The following is a 21,307-nucleotide window of genomic DNA, read 5'->3' as shown; positions in this document are numbered from 1 at the left end:
CCATTTGCTGCTTGCAGGAAACACAGTGTCATGGAGCAGTGAGCCAAAATACCACCATGGCAGCTCCTTCACCCTCAGTGAAGTTGCATCAAGGCTGAATTTGAAAAGGCCAGCTCCTATTCTTACTTACCCTAGAGAGAACATGTAATTGCACCATTAGTGCCCAGGGAGTTATTTTGGATCTACAAGGGCACAAGCACAAGCAGAATCTGGCACCAAGTTAGAAGGAGCAAAAAATAAAAGATGTTTGTGCCAAACAGGAACAGCAGCAGGTGGCACATATAGGCTGTATAGTCGCAAGTTCTGAAAGGAAAAGTAACATAATGGTAATAGAAAACCTTTGTGGTTACTAAATATGTTTTATTCTTGAATCCCCTTCATGAGAATGAAGGCCATCTTTTATATTAAAGGCAGTACTACAGGGTGATGTGAGGAGAGGCAAAGAAATAAAGGAAGCAAATGGGGAAAATTGCAAGACTGAGGCAGTAAGGAACAAGAACATTTAATCAAACAGATCTGCTTTGTGACTAAATTGATTAATGATTTTCAGACAATTGAAAATAATGCTAATTTATTAGCCATAAAATTATACTGAAAAAATGCTTAAAGCTATTGGGAAAGTTAATAAAATAAGAAATTTCACAGTGAATTCTCACCAGCTTGCAACAACCTTTAAAACTTATATTGAGTGAAGTATATATATATATATATATATATATATATATATATATATATATATATATTATATTGATCAGTCTCTCAGCTTATAAAAATAGATACAATAGATGTTAGTTTGAAGAATTCTGTGCTTCATGTTAAGGGCACTCATGAAAAGTTTATGTTCAGTGAAACCTGGAGGAGAAAGCAGATTACTGTGGAAAAACATCTGCCCTGCTATACTAGAGAACTCTGGAGACATTGACATGGGGAATTTAAATCTACATCTCAAAAGCTTTGCATATCTGATCACCATTCCTGCTATCTCTGTCTAAATAGCCTCATGCTGGCAACTTGACCTATTTAGTTGGTGGCTGCTCCTTCTGTTCTCTACATCTCACTTCCTTCTGTTCTCTATGTCTCATTTCTTTCAGGGTAATGAGGATCAGTGTTATTATCTGGTTTTCTCTTTATTTCCTTCTTTAATCTGATGTGTTTCCTTTGGGCACATCAACCTAAATTGCAACCCTTTAAGACAACCAAAGATAAGGTGCTGCCTTGGGACTCACTAGCCAGGCTGCAGCATGGGGGTGTGAACATTATGCAAATAACAAGATATGGAGCTGAGAGTGGGATTTCACAGCTGCTGTGAGGAATTGAGTGACTGAATCCCATTAAGATTACAGTGAGGTTTGGCAACCTTGCGCTTCCTGAGCCTTTGAAGAAGGCTCAGCAGAAAGGTGCAGCCTAAATCTTGCATGAAGCAAGAGACAGGGTCACTCCCACAGGAGTGAGTTCTGCTCCTTGCTATTGCAGTAGCTCTCATTTTCCTATATAAGGATATAAGGGCATATAAGGAAAAATTAGGAGAATTTTAGGCATTGTAACAAGATGTTATCAAATTGTTGAAGATCTGTCCAAATGTGTATAGACAAATCAGTTAGAAAGGTTAACTGGACTTGGGAAGACTTGTACATGTTTATACAGAAAGCTTGGTTGAACAGAACTGGCTTCCCTATGTATTGCTAGGACAGCAAACAGGAAATTCTGCCCCACTTTGAGAACACTGTGGCATTTAGGAAGCAAAAGGCAGTTAATCAACATGTCTAGCTCAAAGACAGGCACTGCCAGATCTGTTCTACCCAACATCTTCAGCAATAGTTGTTGACTTATTATGGATTTTTTTTACCTTTAAAGTCCATTTACAGTGTCAGAGTGATGAGAAAGGGCTCTGATCTCAACAAAACAAGCTGCAGAACAAGGGACTTCAGCAACACACCTTGTCCTAAGGATGCCACAGTTTTCCTTTGCCATCTGCTGCAAAGGCAGTGCAGGGGGGTGAGCAGGCAGTGGGGGAGCTCTGCACCCTGCTGTCTCCAAGTGCCCGGGGAAGGTGTCCCACACAGCTCACAGACATTTGACATCCTGACACAATAACAGCATCGTTGCAATGTGCTGTTTTCTGCTTGTTTGTAAGTATCAAAGAGTTGCTTTGATAAGTAAACACCATACTTTCAAATGGCTTCATTTCAACTTTGAAAAGAATAAGTGGAGTTGAACTGCCTTGAAATGCGTATTTGTTTTTGCCAAATGCAAAAAGGAGCTAGAGAAGGCTGGTCAAGAACAAACAGACCCCACAGAGCCCTACCAATGGTTATTATAAGGAAGAGCAATATTAAGATTCTCCACAAGTGCAGGTATCATATTAAAGAAAACATTTTAAATAAACTTAGTGATAGAACCTACATTAGAGATCTGCCAAAACACCCAACCTTTTCCTTGATAACTGTATGGAAGACTCAAAAATACAGCCGGACAGAGGTTTCATTGTCAGAAATGTGCGAATAAGATCAAAATGTACAAGAAGAATCAGCTACAATGTATTAGAAGAACTTAGCTAACTTAGCAACACTAAAGTGTTGCTGTTATTTTTGAAAGCAGGTTAATTGGAGGTCTTGAGCCTTTCACCGCCCTTAGGATCTTTCCCTGAAGGAAATTTTCTTTAACTGCAAAGACTCACTCTACCACATGTACTGGAAACAATGTGAGAAAAGGATTTCTTGCAGCGATAAAAGCATTTCAGCAAGCACATTGATGAGGAATGTCTGGGATTTAAATACAGGGAAACCCATAGCTGACAGCCTGGAACAGAGGGCGATGTAACAAGGCAACTTAAGGGAAAAAAAAAAAGAAATAAAAAAGAAAAAAAAGAGAGTTAATTACAAACATGTAAGGCAAGAGGAAAGAGTTAATTACAACATGTGTAAAGCATAAGGCAAGAAAAAGAAAACAGAGAAAAAATGGCAAGGATTCCCATGGCAAAGTGACCGGTGGTGAGCTGTCATGCCCAAAGCCACAGGATGAGGCCCACAGCATTTATTGCTCACTGGAAATAATTTTTCAAGTCAAGGAGCAATACTTCTCCAACATAAATGAAAAATTCCAGTCAGCAGAGGGTAACTGAAGCACTCTTTAAAAAAGTATCATTGAAGAGAGACTAATAAATCACCCGGTGACTAGATTTTTTCATTTGTAGTGAAGAGCTCCTCTCTCAGACCTGGTCCCTGTGTCAAGCCCGTCCCTGTGGTATTAGCAAAGCACTTCAGGATGTGTTTATCTTTGCTCAGTACAAACTTCAGAGGGACCTTAGCACTTTGAATTGGGAGTCAGCACTTTGGCTAGGAGTTTTGACTTGCTGCTGTGAGATTTAGCTGCCAGTCTGAGTCCTCAAGCCTCTCTTTGCCTGTATAAACCCATAGTAATTCCCTGCTTCTGCTTTCTGGAATGCAGGCTGGGAGAGAGGGAAAGAAAGAGGCTCCTCTGGGTTCCTCTGCCCAAATCTGTAGTTAACCCCATGCCCAAAGCTTTTGCCCAAATGCTTTAGGTATAAAGGAAGTTTGGGCTCACACTCAAGGTACAGTGTGGCTGCACCCTCCAAAACTCTCTTCCCTTTGGCAGGCAGGAGTACTGAGGTGAGCACGATTCACCTGGTAATGGACATTTCCATGTTGCGCTCTTGGTTCCTTTTTGCAGGAATCAAGTTCTGATCTCTAGACTCAGCCATCATCCCAATACAAATTTATCTCCAGATTCTGTCCAGGAAATGTTGAAATCAGGGCTGCCTCTAAATAGTTCAGGCAAAAATGCAAATATTGAACTTCACTCACTACAGTACATATTTTCTCAAATCTCTTTTGCCAATGCAAGAAAGCATTGGCAAAAAAACCCAGTCCTGAACGTGGGTTGTGCTGTGAAGTCTGTAAGAACTTAGATTTATTTCATTGCTCTTCAGGAGGAGGAGTACTTCTTGTTTAGGTGACATGAAAAAAATTGAAAGGAACAATAAACAGCACTCCAAAAACTCTTTTTAATAGATGTGCTTCTTTTTATAGTTCAAATACTTTCACAAACAGGGATTTAGCTCTGTGTAACCATTTGAAACAGAAGCTCTGTTGCTGAATTAATTTTATTTATAAAGTAGTAAATTATACCAGTTCTAATGAATGTGAAACATTAAATCTGAGGAAACTGAAGAGCTTTGTGAATCCAAGTGAAAGGAAATCAGGATCTGAACAAAGGATAAAGTAGTAGGGCTCTTGGATAGATTCAGCCTTTGCTCCAGCTGTTTGAGGTTTGGGGCAGACCTGGCTCATGAGCCAGCATGTGTGCTCCAAGGGGCAGGTCCCAAAGATGTCATATGAGACACACAATTCTCTGCTAAAAGTACTTGCAGATTATCCATGACAACAGCAAGATTATAGATCAGTAGTAATCCCCTGAACCACATGAGAATGCACTCCTCACCCTACCTTGGTGGTTCATGTGGACTTCATGAAAACACACTAATTCTAGGCAGTTCAAACATGTGATTCCTGTCTTGCATTTATGGAGCTACCAGCACTTCTGGAGCACTTAGTTGCAATGCTTAGAGTCCTTGATCTTACTCGTTGACCTGAACCAAAAACTATTTTTAAGGGCTATATTTAACACCACTAAATAACACCACTCTCTATTGCCAACTTCATTATAAGTATTCCTTACCCATACTAAAAGAATTGAGAAAAGAAAGAGGAGATTCTTTGCCTTGGGAAGATTCATAAACTAATAAAGCTCCCCAAACACTGGAAAATATATAATGGGGCTGGAGGCTGGAAAGCAGCAGGTATCTTCTATTTGGTACTTCTTCACCTTCCCCTCTCCTTGTGCCACACACACACTACTCCAATGACCATGGAAGTCAACAGAGAAGGATCTATGTCCGTAGGCCTTGGATCATGTTCCTTGAAAGATGTGATTCTGCAAGAGACAGGAGAGTATGCAGAAACACCTGAGAGTTAACACTATAAAAATGTCACAGGTGCCATGGTTGCCACCAACCCCATGGTGGCTGTCTCTGCTGTGTTGCTCACTGCTTTAGCACGCCTCCTCTCTGTCCCTCTCCGTCCCACTCTGTTCTTTGGTTGCTCAGCTCCTTTGGGCAAGTGGTCTGGGGTCTGACTGCACAGTGGATGGAAGGCGCAGTGACACAAAGACAACTGTAGTCTGCACCCTCACTTCCTACAGCCCCACAGCTTAGTTTTACCCCATGTTGTTACTGGATAACCCCAATGTGCTTGTGTGGTAATATACTCTGAAAGGTCTACAATGTCTCCTGTTATGAACAAAAATTCGGTTAATATTTTTTTTGTGTGAGAAAAAGTTACCACTACTGCTGGGCTGCTGCCTGTGTTATGGTAATTACAGGTCGTTGTCGTTAATGGTTGTTTTTGTATTGGTAAAAGCCCTGGCTGGGGTGAGTTAATGGCCCTTCTCCTGAGACTGTAACGGGTGGGGACCTCCCCGAACAGTGAGAAGAGACCTGGAGGGGAGGCGTTATGCAAAGTGACTCCCAAGACCAGAATGCTTTGTGGGACCCCCGACTCCAAACTCACGGAGAAACCCCAAAAACAACGAGCCAAATAAGAGTTGAGAGACTGGAGTGGTCTGGATGTGAGGAGCGGAGTGCTGGGCCTGCAAGAGATGCTGGAAACCTTCATCGTTCCTCACCCTGTCCTAGAGATCCCCAGGGCCAGGTCTGGGAGGGGAGGGAGAGGCGGACCCAGCTGAAATAAACAAGGGCCAGGAAACTTCTTCTCCTTTTTAATGCCTTTATTAAAAGTGATCAGCTCAGGATTGGGCGGCTCGGCAGCGTCCCGTCGTCTCCCAGGGCGACACGGAGGAGGAGGATATGCGTAGCTCTGTCCACCAGGGGCAGAGCTAGGGGAATTCGGTCCTCGTGGGAGCCTTTAGGGATGTCCCCGTCAGGTGTTAGCTCGGTCCGGGTCTCCAGACCTCCCAGTCCTGGCCCGGGGGATCTCGAGAACAGGGTGAGGAACGACGAAGGTTTCCCGCATCTCTGCAGGCCCAGCGCCCTGCTCCTCACATCCAGACATCACTCCAGTCTCTCAACTCTTATTTGGCTCGTTGTTTTTGGGGTTTTCTCCGTGCAGTGGGGGACCCATGCTGCATTGTGGTCTTGGAGTCACTTTGCATAACCCCCCCCCACACCTTCTCAGGTGTCTTCACTATGAGAAAGGTACAACTTAGCCTCGGGAAGGTCCCCACCCGTTACAGTCTCAGGAGAAGGGCCATTAACTCGCCCCAGCCAGGGCTTTTACTAATACAAAAACAATCATCAACGACAACGACCCGTGATTACAATAACAAAACACGCAGAACTTCGGCAGCGACAGTGATCTGGCTGCCTTTTTGTAACCTTTTCTCACAAAAAAAATATTAACCGAATTTTTGTTCATAACATCAACTACCGTCTGACGGGGACATCACGCCCTAAAGGCTCCCACGAGGACTGGATTCCCCCAGCCCTGCCCTGGTGGACAGAGCTGTGCATATCCTCCTCCTCTGAGTCGCCTTGGGAGAGACGACCGACGCTGCAGACCCGTCGAGCCGCCCAATCCTGAGCTGATTGCTTTTAATGATTGCTTTTAATAAAGGCATTAAAAAGGAGAAGAAGTCTCCTGGCCCTGTTTATTTCATCTCCCAGCCTGACTTAATCAAAAGACATTTTTCTGAACCCAAAGGAGGCCAGGAGGAGTCACCCTGCTTTCTCTACAGCTGCTGTGGCTTTAAAACCACAGTGACTTAGGGGGTACAGGGCTTTTTCCAGCAGTGTCTCCAAACTGCAGTCACTGAGACGCCGTGACATTCTTTTAGGATGCTGTAATGCACTTTGATCACTGAATGCATTCAACTACAGAGGTATTTTGCATGGCTTTAAGAGGTCATTATCACCTCAGTTAATTATATGTAAGGATTCAGACTCTGGCAAACCTTAATTATCCTTCTATCAATCTCAAGGTCACAAAAGCTTAGTAGGGCTATTATTAGCAATACAAATATCTCCTTTCTGAATGGAAAGGCTGTTCTTTTTCGTGTATATCTGATTTTTAAATGCTTAACACATTAGAACCAAGAAACCACCTTGAGAATGTGGAATCCTCAATGTATGTGCTAAGACCAATACCATCTTCAGATATGAATGTATGATGTTAGAAATCTGATATGGGGATGAGGCAAAAATTATCAGAATGGGGTACTTGAAGCCCACATTTAATCCTAAAATATATACCATTGGGAGAGTGGTTTGGTGCTCAGAGCATTCCAGTGCACAGGTGCCTAAATAAATCTCCTCATCCAGCACCTGTTTGAACCTCTGGGCACTGGTGTTATATGCACGCTGTAGGAATAACAACAGCTTCATTCACTCAGGGCACACATTCAGATCAATCAAAGTCCCTTTTGTTTCTAGCTCTGAGGGCTGTGATGGCATCTCTGAAGGCATCAGCTGAATATGTACCAGGTAGCTGCTCTGTCTAAAATTCTAGGCAGCTGGAAACAACAGCATGGAGAAGGCTGTCCCTCACTGAAGAGCCTAATGGTGAGCACTGGGCTATCTACATTATTAATGTTTTGAACAGAAATAGCTAATAAATATGCCCCGAGGCCCAGCCTGCCTCCCCAACACCACAGACCATATTTGTTTAATCCATAAACCACATAAGCCAGTACTACCTTCCCTGATAATGTTCTTATGCTGCTGTGTCCAGACCCTGAGAAGGGATCTTGAAAAAGGTGAGCCTCACTCAGGATGGGAAGATTTGTTAGCTGTTAGGTATTCTGGTAAGCAACTCTGATGCACTCATAGGAAAGGAGAGGATTATTTGAACTTGAGGTGTTGGAAACCATTATTAGGTATATTACACATTTTCTCTGTGGCTATGTGTGAAGTACTTTGGGCTAAATTTTGTACCAGGAAGGCAAAGGGGAATGTAGCTACTGACTTGAGTGAGATCTGGATTAGGACCCTTGTCACTCTGTGTAAGTTTTCCATCTGGGTGGAAATTTTCTTTTGACCATACTGTTTCAATTTACAGACTTTGCATACTCAGCAGAAGTTGTCCAAGAAAAGCTTCCCAAGCTGAGCAGACTAGAGGTAGTCTGCTGCCCTTCCCAGGTCTCTGGCTCACAGCAACACCACCTTGCAGGTTGGATCTCACTTCTTGCAAAAGCATTTTGAGTTTCCAGGGCAGGGAACTACTTGTCAGCAAGGTTTTTTTGGCCTGAGTGACAGCAAAGTGTGAACTATTCAAACACACTCTGGGAACTGCAAAGTTTTTGTTTTACTTGCCATGGACAAGGTTATAAATTCCTATGTTGAGATCACATCTCTTGCAGTCCTCTCTCTAAACAAGTAGCTCTTCAGTGGCTCTCATCGTAAGGCATGATTTTGCTTGTGACTTCAGATTTTTACTGTAAATCAATTAAAAGCTAAGCATAATATTCCGTATCCCCCTATGTATATACAGTTGTGAGAAGTTTGGTGAAAAGGGAGAAACGAGAGAAAAAGAAACAAATGTCAGAATTTTGAAAGTCAGAGCAGTAAAAAAAAATTCAAAAGTTTCAAGGTATTCTGATTTTTTCTCCACTTGTTATGTTTTCCATCCTTACTCATAACTCTAGGATTCCGTCCCAACCCCAACCTAAGCAGTATTGACAGGAAAGGATTATCCACTGGAATTTGACATATTTACATCTAAAGAGTGCCAAAGCAAAGTCTTTCTGAGTGGAACAAAGCCGCCCTTATTTGAACTAGCTTCTTCCTCTAGAATAGCAGATGAACACCAGGGTGAGACATGGGAGTTAATTGTGTAATTAGTTTTTCCTCAAAACCTTTTTTTTTTCCAAACAGGATATGCAGTAAAATAAGAAATTGCTTCTTTGGCTTTTTTCCTCTCACAGTGAAATAGGAATCACTTGAGAAAAGACTTGTCCCCATGATGCTAAGCACAGCATCTAGTAGCATCATCTTGGAAAATATTTTGAGATGTACTACTTGCCAATCTGTGGCAGCCAAGGAAACACCTGCTCCATAAGCAAAAAAAAAAAAAAAAAAAAAAAGCAGAGTTCAGGGATCTCTCTTTGTCTGAGATCTAGCAAGCTACAACTATGATGCTGTATTAACTCTGAATACCTCCGGGGTTTAGTACTTGCATTATAAATGCAGGAATTATCGAGCTCTGCTCACATAAAGAGATTTCCAAGTTCTTTCACTTTGTGAGGGTATGAACAAGCATAGAAGAATGTCTCTGGAGAAATTACATTATATTGGGAGCTTGCAATGGATTTTATATGAGGGATTCTGGAGAGGTTTTCCTATGAGAGCAAGGACAAAATACACTTTTTGTTTTGGTGTCCAAAGAAGAATTGCCCTTTGAGCATCCCTAGACTAAGTGGGTTCTTGGCAAGGGAATAATTTTTTTTTTTTGCTGTTTGACCTCATGCCAAGATTTACAAATAGGTGTTCAGAAAGTCCTGAGTGTAAATATTCTGAACTAGCATGTCTGACATTGGTGAATATCTGCTCTTGGCTGGTGGAAGATGACAATGACTAAAATGCATACCCAGGAAGGCCAGGGTAGCAGTAATGTACCAGTGAATACTCAGAGGACCAACAGTGTAGCATCTCACACTGCTAAGTATCACAGAGAGCTGATATTAAACCCAAAGGAGCCACAGCTTCCCTCTCCCTAAACATCTATAACCCAAGCAGGTGATGACGACAAATGCGCCAGGGACCAGGTATTAGCAAAATGGCAAAACTGGACAGAATAAGTGGCAGTTGCTTTTAAAATGAGCCCCGCGGTGGATGAAGGATTTTGTGAGGCGGTGGTAGCGCAGGAGAGCATTAAACAGGGCACACGGGCCGGTGTCGCGGCGGGACCTGGGGAGAGGAGGCGGGGGGCACCTGGAGCCTGTCCTTTGCCAGCTGGATGCGCCAGGCCGGACACGTTCCCGACTCCGGTCCAGGGAGGGAATTCCAGCGGCACGGACGGACGGGCTGGCGCAGAGCCCGGCCCGCGCCGCTGCCGCGCCGCCACCACCAGGGGGCGCCCGGCGCCACGGCCCAGCTCCGCGCCCTCAGCCTCGGGGAGCGGGAGGGCTCGTTCTTCCCTTCTTCCTTCCCCTGCCATCCTGCCTTCCCCACCGCTTGCCAATGGCTAAACAGCCCCGTCTGTTCCTGCTCTTCTCCTGCAACATCTCGCCTCCCGTCATCGCCATTGTACTCTAGGGGAGTCGCTCCAGCCCAGCCACTCCCGTCCTGCAGTGCTCCAAACTGGACACAGAGCACCCTTGGCAGTGCCCAGCCAAGCAGAAAGCCCACGCTGGATGTTTTTTGGCTGCTGGGGTGTTTGTACATCTCAGACAGACTTTTTTTCCCCGAAGTTATTTCACCTCTCTGCAGCTTTGTTTACTGTACCAGTTAAGCTATGTCACCAAATCACTAATCCATGCTTTAATGAAACTTCCAATGCACGTATTTAGACCACCAGATGACCTTCTCAGTAATTTAGCTCAAGGCAGTTGTTGAATTCCCACTGGAAGAAGTCCCTGCAGATTTAGCTCCATCACATTTGCCAGCGTAGCTATTTGGGCAAGCCCTTGCAAGAGTGATCAAGTCCACAATGCCTCAGTGTAATGGTTTCTCCATTTATGAGAGCCAAAAATGAAGGCAAGTGTTAATAAACAGGCTCGATCAATACGCCATCAATCAGGTAAGACAAATTGAAATTTGTTACTATAACAGCATTTTACTGATGAACTCCCAGTAGCATAAGGAACACTGACAACACAGTCTGTCTTGCTTAAGACCTTCTTTACTGCTTTATCACAAAGTTGAAGAATGACAGTAAAAAGCAGAATTAGGTCTGTATGTGGTCTATAAGCATTTATAAGGAAATTAGGAAATGTTTATATTGGATGAAAATGTCAAACCAGACGTAAAAGTTGAGCCACCAATCTGCCAAGGGATCCTTGTCTCTGTGCCTGCCTTCATTTTATTATTTTCAGAGAATTATTATTTTCATTTAGTGAGATAATTTCAATAGCTTGCCATAAAAATTCAGTACTAGAAGTGTAATTAGTAATTCTTTCTTTAATCTTTGAGATCAAATACAGCCCAGCTGCACTGCTGGCTTTAGCAGCTTAAGTTCCAACATCATGCAGCTACTGTACAGTCACTGCATGCTGTCAGCCAGCTTGCTGCCAACTTGGGGTTATCTCAAATATCTTCACACAGAAGGGCTTGGGTGCTCACCTGCTTTGTCAAGCACACGTAGTTTAATTAAAGACTTATTACCTATTTCGGTGACTTTGGCCTCAAGAATTGCTGGGATATCATGATGCCTAGACTCCTGAAATTACCCTTTCCCAAAATTTTGAAAGGCAGACATCCATCATGAGAATGGTATCAGTTGATGAGCCTTACAATCCAGCATTCCGAGCTAAGCAAAAGGAGCAGCCACTGTGGAAGTATCCCACAGGTTCTTTCTGAACATTATTTCTGTCCTACAAGCTTTGGGCATTAAGGAAGTCTTAGAGAGGCCTTGCTGGCAGTGTCTGGCACAGAACTCATTCAAGGCACAGATGGGGTATTTCACACTTTATGATCACCTTCTTGGGCTCCTGAGTCTGCTTGTCAGCAGCAACACCTTGATGTGACTCAAACCCTACTTCCAAGAGCTGGCTTTTAACCACAGCAAGCAAAAGTGCCTCAACATTTCCCTGTGGGAGCTGAGAACAGGTACAGGGATGCAGCACATCTGGTGCTTCCCCAAGCCCTTCCTTCTATCACACTGGAAGCACCCTGGGAAACACAACAATAAGCAAGCAGCAATCAAAAAAAAGGTGCAAAGAATATTCCAAATGTTTATTATGTATTAAAAATACTGAAAATAAGCCATACAGTTCATTTCACAGTAACCTAAACAACATTGTTCAAGAACTTGAGAAGTCAACAAAGAACAGTGCACTTCCAACAGTGACAACAGTTACCTTAATGCCGTGGCTCCCTCTTTCTCTGACAGCAATTCTTTCCTGTTTACAGTGGGAACAACACTGGATATGGTTCAGTATCCTATTTACCTAGGAGAACTCCTTTTCTCCTGTGCTGTTCCCACTTCTGGGAGATGCTATTTCAAGGAATTTTTCATCTAACACAGTCAAGGATCTGTCTGATCCAAGCTGAGTTGAACATGATGCCCATGGCCTATTTCCAAGGTAACTACATGGCAGACTTCTTTACCAATTATTTGGATAAAGTTCAAAAGGAAACTTGAAAAGGAGGGATATTAGAAATCCTTTCCAAAAAGAGAGAAAACCAAAGAAGCTCCACAAGAAAATGGGTTTTAAAAGATCATCTATAGAATTATGACACTTTTTCCTCACTCTCCTAGACCAGGTCTCTTACAAGGATCCTTTGCTACCAATGCCTCAGCCAGACACCTGGTGACAAAAATAGTAACAAGAATCAGGCACCAAGTCCTGAATACATAACAAGAGTTCAGGTCACAGTCAGCTGTGTGAAAACCTGGAAATGTATATTCCATAGAAGCAATTCTGCTGATTTCATGGTGATTTTCCCTCTTGTGTGTTTTGGAGTGTATTACTGCTGTTGTTAGCATGCTTGTTATATATGGAACACAACAGGTGCAATTTTGGTTCTCCTCTTCCCTCAAATTTGTGATGATTTTTATAGAAAAATCCCTTATCAAAGACCAAAATAGATCTTTCCGAGGAAGACACCCTAATCATTTAAACAGCCTAAAAACATGACAAAAATATTACTGTACCCTCTTGAAATTAATCCCATCCTTCAGATGGGATCTTCTGCACTTAAGTACTGATCTTCTGCACCAACAGCTGAAGATGCTGGCAATTAAGCCTGTGATCATAAAGAATGAATCTCCTAGGCCTTAGCCCCAGGCAGTGCCACTGATCTCAGACCTTGTTAGTTCCTTGGTGCAGACTAAGGTCTCACAGAAATACACTACAGCTCAGCTGACCCTTGGTGACCTGACCACATGTCTGAGTCCCAAACTGCAGAAACAGATGAGATGCTGCACACCTGCTCCACTCTTCAGTTCACCACAGTGAACAGTTTAAGATAGCGTGTATCTTTGTTTCTTGAACCAAAACATCCCAGTAAAATCCTCTGCGAGTGCAGCAGTATGTTTTGGGTACCAGAACAGCCGTAGCCCTTCTGTGTGGGATATCTAGTGTCAGTGTGAAATACCTTCATGCCATTAAATATGTGCCCATGCTAACGAGGCTGTAGTTACACCACTGCACTTAACAGTGGTACAACTTCATAGAGAAGATGAGCCCTTAAGAAACTCAACCCCCAACTAAACTTGTATTTTCTTAAAACAAAATTTAGGGGGAAAAAAAAAACAATAAAAAACTCCAAAAACACTACACGGAAAAGAAATGAAGGAAATAAGCATAACTGTCTCTATTATTAAAGTATTCTTATTCTCTTTGGAGGTATCAAATTTATTTTTAAAAGAGTAAAAAACAGGGCATACAAAAGCTATTCTCCTCAACCCATTATTTGCCCAAGGAGCACCACTGCCTAAATATTTTCATGTATTTTTTCTACTTTCACAAACAACCTTTCCAGATCATTCCTCAGGTCATCTACTGAGCTCTTCACAGACTCCAAGCTGTTCTCATTCTTTTCAATTTTCACTGAATAGGCGACTAAACTATCCACTGCAGTTCTTAGCATTTTCAAATCAGAATCGACCTGGCTAACAGAAGATCTCAGTTCATCTACAGAGCCTTCCATAGAAGAAAACTTTTCAAGGTAACCTTGAGAATGTGTTTGATCTGCCTGAAGATTTCCTTGATCCAACAAAGTACTAATTTGCTTCTGGACATCCTGGAGAGCACCAGAGGATGGCAAGTCACTGATGCTTCTCTTTAAGTCTTCCATGTCGTTGTACAGTGAAGTCTGTGCCTCACCAAGATTTTTCAGAACATCTGTGACTGAAGTTACATCTGTATTTGAGAGTCCCTGAAGAGTGGTAATGCTTTGTTCTAGGGCACTGAGCTTATTCTCATACTCTGCCTCCTTAGAAAGGAAAGATTCCAACTTTTCACTGTTTTGAGCAGCAACAGATGCTAGAGACTCTAGGCTGTCTTCTATGTGCCTCAATCGAGACTCCAGTCCTTCACTGTTCTTCCCAAAAGTTTCTAATGCTTTTCTGAAGAGTTCATTATCTTCCCATTTGTTGAGGTTGGCTTTAACTTGTAGTAAATCTTCATCAAGTCTTTTAATGTCACTAGGGAGCTGCCTAATAGAATCCTCAGCTCTCAGAACTTTCTCTTGTAAAGCTTTTAATGAAAGGTGTTCAGTGTCCGCAGCCTCTTTGAACTTCTCATGTTGCTGTTTGAGGTTGACTAACTCTTTCACTTCAGTGTACACATCAGACTCCATGGAGTCTATTGTACTCTTCAAGGTCTCTATGTCCTTTTCTTTTATTTTCATGGATGCTTGCATCTCATCAAAAGCATCTTTTAGCACCTTAATTTCATGTTTATACACATCTGCCTGTTCTAGTGAACCAACCTTTGCTTTCATATTGTTGATTTCATCTTGGCTCCGTTGCTGGACTTCAGTGAATACAGCAATGTTATCATTTATAGACTTGGTCAGCTCTGTTAGTCTCTCTTCCACTGTGTTTTCCAGAGATGTGAAGTCTCGTTCCCTTGCATCTTTCACCATGTGAATGCCATCAGACAAGTCTTTCAAAATTTCATTCTGCAGCTTCTCAAGCACTTCACTGATCCGGTTTATTTCACTCTCCCCTTGTTTAACAGACTTCTCGCTCACCTCCTGCTTCTGCTGAACAATTTTCATCATGGATTCAAATTCTCCAAATGTAGTTTGAAGAGAACGTACCTAGGCCAGAAATACACATGGTTAATACCAGTAATTTCACCCTTTTTGTCCAAAATCCTTATAGTCCTTGTTACTAGACAAAATGATTGCATTGCAATCCTTCATGCCCCATACCTCATGTCACCTCGTGGCATACAGATATGGGAGGCACCAAACAGCATCTTCAGCCTTACAGCTCTGTTGTACATACACCATCTGTTTAGGGTCCTTGGCCTCAATGACCTGCCATGCATGACCCAGGAAATATGTGGCAGTGAAAAAGGAACCCAGGTCTCCAGAGTCTCCATGCAGACCCCTGAACCATCCCTCCCATATAGGATTCCTGGTTCTAAAGACCACAAGTCTTTAGAAAAAGAAGGGGGGGGGGGGGGAGGGACTCGAACCAAAAGAATAACTGGCAACAACTTCTCAATACAGAAAAGCTGGAATTATATTTTATCAGGTATGAATACCAAAGAACAATTCCTGATCATGAAAAAGAAGTTTTGCAGTAGACAAGGAAAAATTAGAGGGAGAGGGGAGCTGGGATGGGCCAAGGAATGGAAGAAGTAATGACATTTCACTGCTCTTAGACACCGATGGAAACACAAGAGATTTTTTGTTGACCATTTTTTAAGATTAGAAAAAAAATTAGGAAGTCTTTAATGTTCTAAATAGTTAGCAGCTTGTTTTTCCCACTCCTGCATACACCCACACAACAGCATGCAGTGAGCAGGGCTCATGTATGTACACACAAAGAACAAAAGCAGAGCAGCTGCCAAGAGCCTGCCTTGCATCTAGCTCAGGTTAACAGAAAGTTCCTACAACTACATCAGGCACACTATTAAACTTCCCAATTACAAAAATTACCTTTACAGCTGGTTTTAGTAGCAGCCAGAGGGAAAAGGTCAAGGGGCAAGTGGCCGCCACATTTGTTTACTCTCACATTTAAAGGTAAGATCCAGGCCAGGGAAGCACATGTTATTTAATTTTGAGGCCAAGCAGAGCATCGGTCTTAAGACTGCAGAGAAATCTTTTTGTGCATGTGGGGGCTGTACTTTCTTAAACTTAGTAAAGCAATGTAAGAACTCCTACTGTCTGCAAGAAGAATCCATCACACAGAAAATACCTCAAGGCTTTGGCAGGATGGCAAGTGCTGAGTAATGCACGTTGCCCTGCCTTACACTACTCCCTGTGTCTGAGGGGTATATTAATCAGCCATGCCACATGGGCTGCCATGTTTACTGATTAGATACACAGCTGGAGGGGTGGTTTTATTCTATAAATAAAAAAGAAGTATATTTTATATGGTTTTAGAAAGAAAAACACAGAGCTGCCTTTTTTTTTTCTTTTCAAGTGAAGCAGGCTCCAGCAGTTCCCTGACTCAGAACCTAGATGTTATTTTGTTATTTTGTTATTTTCTAAAGACCTAACAGACATCTTCATTAGAAATTAAGTTATTTCTATGTATTTTTGCAGATCCCTGGCCAAATCCTCCTTAGTTTTCATGAAAGTCTATACTGTGCATTGATTGTAGAGTTTGGCCATGAGACTTGCCTTTGCTTTGACAGATCACTACTGTTTGAACAATACCCACTAAGATGACTTCTTTTCTCCCTCTTCAGTAAAACGGTTTCTAATGCCCCTACAATCCCTGTAGGGGAATACACCTGTATTCTCTAGTGCTTCCATAGAAAATTAGAAATGAGCTAAGGAGAAGGGGTGGAAAAAGTAATACTGCCATACACACTGCAGCTGAGCACCAGTCATTTGACTGACTTACCAACCTCATTTTCATTCGTCTTAGCTGTCATTCATTCTGATTATTTCCATAGAGAGCAGAGAGCTTTTTCTGTATCACTATAAATGGAGGTCAGAAATCTAACAGGATAACACAGGAAAGTTCTCCTCCCTCTCCTATTACAGTGACACATTTAAACCAAATCACCAAATTCATATTTGCAAGTAACTGTCTTTTTAGTCTAAGAAATCAGAAATAGCCAGAACTCTCCAGAGGGCTGGGTCTCTGCCATTCTATGACTTACAAAGATGGAACCCACCTCACACAGTGAAGTACTTTATAGCTGCTCCTCCACTGCATTCAGGCAATGTTCATGGTGTAAGTTGAAGCTATTCACCATCTGGGCCAGCCACTTGAAGAACAGAGAGCTCTGGTATAATAACATGGACTGGGGTCTTCAAAATATATCAGCTTCTAATCAGACTGGTCCTAACCGAGAGCCACCAGGGCTCAAAACAATACCCTTGCACAAGAGGGGTAGAAACTCACAGCTTCAAAGCAGTTGGTCTGTGTGTGAACCTTCATGTGAGTTTGGTTTTTTGGCGTACATGGCTGTTAAGATTTGAAGCCATAACCTTTGAAAGATTTAACATCATAAATAGTACATAAAAATGTATCTTCAGCCAATGACTACTGTTTTCTCTAACTGATCATTCGAGCCTGTGTTTAAACACCAAATGACCTTGGCCTCTCTGAGAATGGTACTATGTTAAAGACTAAACGTTCTCATCATTTCCTTTCTCCTCGATGCAGATGACTTTATATAATGCTTACTCCTGTGTATGAACGCTTGTGTAGAATAACTCTCTAACCTATAGAAAAGTTTATCTAGCAAGATATTAGAAGTTTGAAGCTTAATAATGGAGCTCCGTGCATTGTGTTTTAAGGCTTAAAAGTAGGTATTGTATTCGAAATAAGCAGGCATTGTTTTAACCAAAGGTACGTGTGCTTATAGTGATTGGATAGAACTACTGTCAATATGCTTTTGCTTTGTGTGATTGGTCAAAAAACTTATAAAGTAAGTTGTAACATTAAGTTCTTGGTCTGCTGCCTGGGATGCGAGCTGATGGCATCTTCCCATTGTCATAACCATGTAATGAGACTGATGCTGAAAAATAAAACAGCTCAAGGCACGTTCCACAGCAGTCCCATCCTGTTTGTAGAGATACCCCCGGCTGGCAATAAATCCTCAATGCAGATGAGTTTATATAATGCTTACTCCTGCAGTCAGATGAAGGGCAAAGCTACACAGCTTTGGCACTCTGCAAATACAACACAGGATCCTACACCTTTGTGAAGCAGTGAAATACAGCAAATTCCCGTGTCACCAAACCACAGCAACCAAAGCTTCCATGGGTTACATCGAAACCCTGTGATCTCTTTCTACCACCTTCAACAGCCATCTGCTATACAAAGGCAAGTAAGTTTCAGTTGTCTTTGAAACCAACTATTTATAAACTTCTGTTATATGCTCATCTCCTAGAATATGTGACACGTACTTATGCTTTTCTGCAATGACATGGAGATGGGAAACTGCAAATTGTCCATATTCCTTTGATTAGAGGGGCTTACACACTGCATGTACATCTACATTCTACACTCATATATTATAGTTTTACATCTTTCCATTTCAGTTTCTTCCTTCTTACAGTCTACAAAAATGGCTTAAAAACCAGTAAAAAGCAACACCCTTTGCTAGTTCAAATCATTGTCCTGTCACCAGTGAGTCAAGCCCCCTAGATTTAAAACTAGCTTCAGACGCAGCCCTATAGCCCTGAGGTTTACAACTCCTCTCTCCTGCTGACATGAATTTTCCTTTTCCTTCTTGTTGTATGGGACAGGAAACTCCAAGACTGATGATATAATCTCCACATGTGAAGGCCACTGTGTTTCTGGAAGCACTGAACAGCCAGAAGATCTCTGCCAGTGCCTGTCCCCCCTTTGCCAGCCCAGGCCCAAGCTTGCAAGGAATATAGGGAATCTGAATGCTCTGCTATGCAGAAAGCAGTCAAGCTGAGACAAGAATTTCCTTTTCCTTGATCTGAGTCAGTCATAACTTTACACACTGTCTTCCAACCACTAAACCTACCCCTGGGAAACAAGTTTAATTGTATGTTGATGATATGCAATCACAGATGCCATTTTTAAAGGGTATAGGCACCCTAGGATGTATCCAAGTGGACAGTGCTATTTGTGAAGCTATAGCTGGGAGGCTAATAAGGGCCTGAGTGAAAAAAAATAGGGAAATAAGCATTTATTTCACTTCACTTGAGCCACATTCTGTGCCAGCAACTTCACAGCTTTTGGTCCTGGACTGCCACTGCGAGTCTCACTCCCTTGACCAGAGACTGCAGCAGGAACGTGGGAGGCAGGGTACTGCAGCACTGTTTCTGGCACAGCCTCTGTTGTTCGGTGAAGCTCACATGGGTTTTGTTTTCTAGAGTGTGGGGACACTGAGGCAGGGTCCTGCCCGCGCTGCCACCCAGTGTCCCTCGGCGTGCACATCTGCCTACTCGACAGGCAGCGACGAGCAGTTCGTTCGCCCCGCTAGGTTAAGTGATTTGCAGGCCTCGGAGATACAGAATTACGGGCAGCAAGCTCTTTCGGAACGGCGGGTCCGCACCGCTGTCAACACCTAATGCAGCGTGTGTGCTGCATTCCATAAAATGGCTTCAGGCACAGGCCCTGGAAAGGCGAGCGGGGGACTGGGGCCACCGCCGCGGGGTCCCGTCCCGCCCAGCTCTACGCTGCCTGGCAGGGATTTCTCGCTGCTCCAGGGCCACGTTTGCAGGCACGGGGAATACCGCGGCCCTGACTCCATCTGCCTCTCTAATGCCATGAAAGCATCTTTGAGGGAGCACGGAAGAGGAGGGGAAGGCAACGGGATACGTTCGCTTTCCCGCAAGACAGGCCACCCGACAGCTACCCAGCTCCTTATTTAAGGGGCGAATCCCGGCGCCCGTCCCCCTGCATGGGCGGCTGCTGCTTCCCGCCCCGCCGAGCAGCACCGAGCGCCCGGCGGTGCCCAGCCCACCCGCCCCCGGCGGTGCCGGTGCCCTGCTACCTTCTGCACCACGGTGTCCAGGGTGGCGGCCAGCTCCTGCCGCTGCCGGCCGGAGGCCTCAACCTCCCGGGCGCTCCGCCCGACCTCCTCCTGCAGTTGCAGCACGTACCAGCCGGCGGGCAGCGCGGCGCCCAGCACCACCACGGCACCCAGCAGCATCACCCAGCCGCGGCGGGGGCCGGCACCAGAGCGGCCCCCGCCGCCGGCCCTGCCGCCCCGGCCGTGCCCCGCCGCCGCCGGCTTCTTCGCTGGCGGCTCCTCGCCGGCGCCGAGCTGCACGCTCTTCTCGTTAGCGGCGGGCGGGCTGACCCCCTTAGAGCCCCGGTGCTTGGCGGCCGACATAGCGGAACGCCGCCGCCGTCGTACGCAGAGCAGGAGGAGCGGGAGTGGGCGAAGGAGAGAGGGAGGGAGGATGGAGGGAAGGCGGAGGCGCCGGCCCGGGCCGCGCCAGGCTCCCCGCCCCGCCCCGGGGAGCCGCCACGCACACGGGGATGGGCTCCGTCCCTGCCGGGAGGCAGACGTGGCGTATAGGGCCCAGCCCCATCCCCAGGGGAGCAATGGGACCGGGAAGCGACGGGCGGGGCGGAGAGGAAGCGCCGGCCCAGCCTCGCGATGACAGACCCTCTCCCGAGCCGGTGTGGAGCGGAGGGAGCGCTCGGAGCGCTTTCCATCCCCGTAGCCCCCCGCGCCGGGCGTCCCCCAACCCAGACCGGTCCTTCTGCCAGTTTTTGGCCCCCCTCGTAGTTTTGGTAGAACGCAGCGGAATTCTGCCTTATGCAACTGCTGCTTTAATTGCTTGTGATTTTGGCTGGAATACCCGCAGCAAGCTCCGGAATGACTGAGAGAAAGGTGTGGAGAGAAAGTTATTTTCTCCATCTGCAACCCCTCTCCCCAACCCGTTTCTAGTGCCTATAGAGCTTAGACTTGACATCGGGCTGGTCCCGGGAGACCCAACAGCTGCTGCCCTGGCTGGCAGAAGTGCTCCAGGCCCCAGACAAGCCCCTCTCAGGTCACGGACGGCGTTGTCCGAGATGGACAGACCGAGAGCTCAGCACCGAGTCTGCCCGCTGAGCTTTTCCGCTCCGAGCATGCTTCTTTGCCTCCCCACGCCAACACGAGCCTGCTGCCTTCATCTTCCTCACGGAGCGAGTCTCAGCACAGGACAGTTAAGGAAATGCTGAGCAGGCCTTCCCTGTGCCACGGGCTCCAGCTGGAGCTTGAGGCACTGAATGTATCTGTTTCTCTATTTGATTACAGCAAGAAATTAAATCAAATTTTGTCTTGAAACTAGTTTTCTTTTCTTGGTCTTTCCTTTGATTACAATATATTCTTCCTTTACACATATATAAAAAATAAATTTTATGTTGAGTATTAGTTAGAAACAGTGGACCATAAAGTCATCTCGATCACAGCCCCTGATGTCAATCTGTCAAATACAGTTCCACCTCTGCCAAGGCTTACGATGAACTGAACTGTTTAGTCAATAATGATGTTCTAGTAACTA

The 21,307-nt window shown here is 44.4% G+C and overlaps 1 protein-coding gene across 1 annotated transcript; it reads right to left on the bottom strand.

Annotated features, from left to right (window-relative positions):
- Positions 1-11,902: 11,902 nt before the first annotated feature.
- Positions 11,903-20,679, bottom strand: CKAP4 (cytoskeleton associated protein 4). Its single transcript, XM_059472872.1, has 2 exons — positions 19,804-20,679; positions 11,903-14,959 (listed from the first exon to the last, which is right to left on the bottom strand). The coding sequence occupies exons 1-2, from the start codon at positions 20,677-20,679 to the stop codon at positions 13,628-13,630; spliced, it is 2,208 nt and encodes a 735-aa protein (XP_059328855.1). The 3' UTR covers positions 11,903-13,627.
- Positions 20,680-21,307: the final 628 nt, after the last annotated feature.

Source organism: Ammospiza nelsoni, chromosome 5 (assembly GCF_027579445.1).
Source record: "Ammospiza nelsoni isolate bAmmNel1 chromosome 5, bAmmNel1.pri, whole genome shotgun sequence".
NCBI lineage: Eukaryota > Metazoa > Chordata > Aves > Passeriformes > Passerellidae > Ammospiza > Ammospiza nelsoni.
The sequence above is the reverse complement of the archived record's forward strand: the minus strand, read 5'-3'. Positions and strand labels throughout refer to the sequence as shown.

Bases quoted from the DNA above. Each gene is read 5' to 3' on its own strand.
- CKAP4 (XM_059472872.1), bottom strand. From the start codon at position 20,679: ATGGAGAAAATAACTTTCTCTCCACACCTTTCTCTCAGTCATTCCGGA. The intron at 14,960-19,803 runs GTAGCAGGGCAC...TTTCTGGCCTAG, and splicing joins TGGACACCGTGGTGCAGAAG to GTACGTTCTCTTCAAACTAC.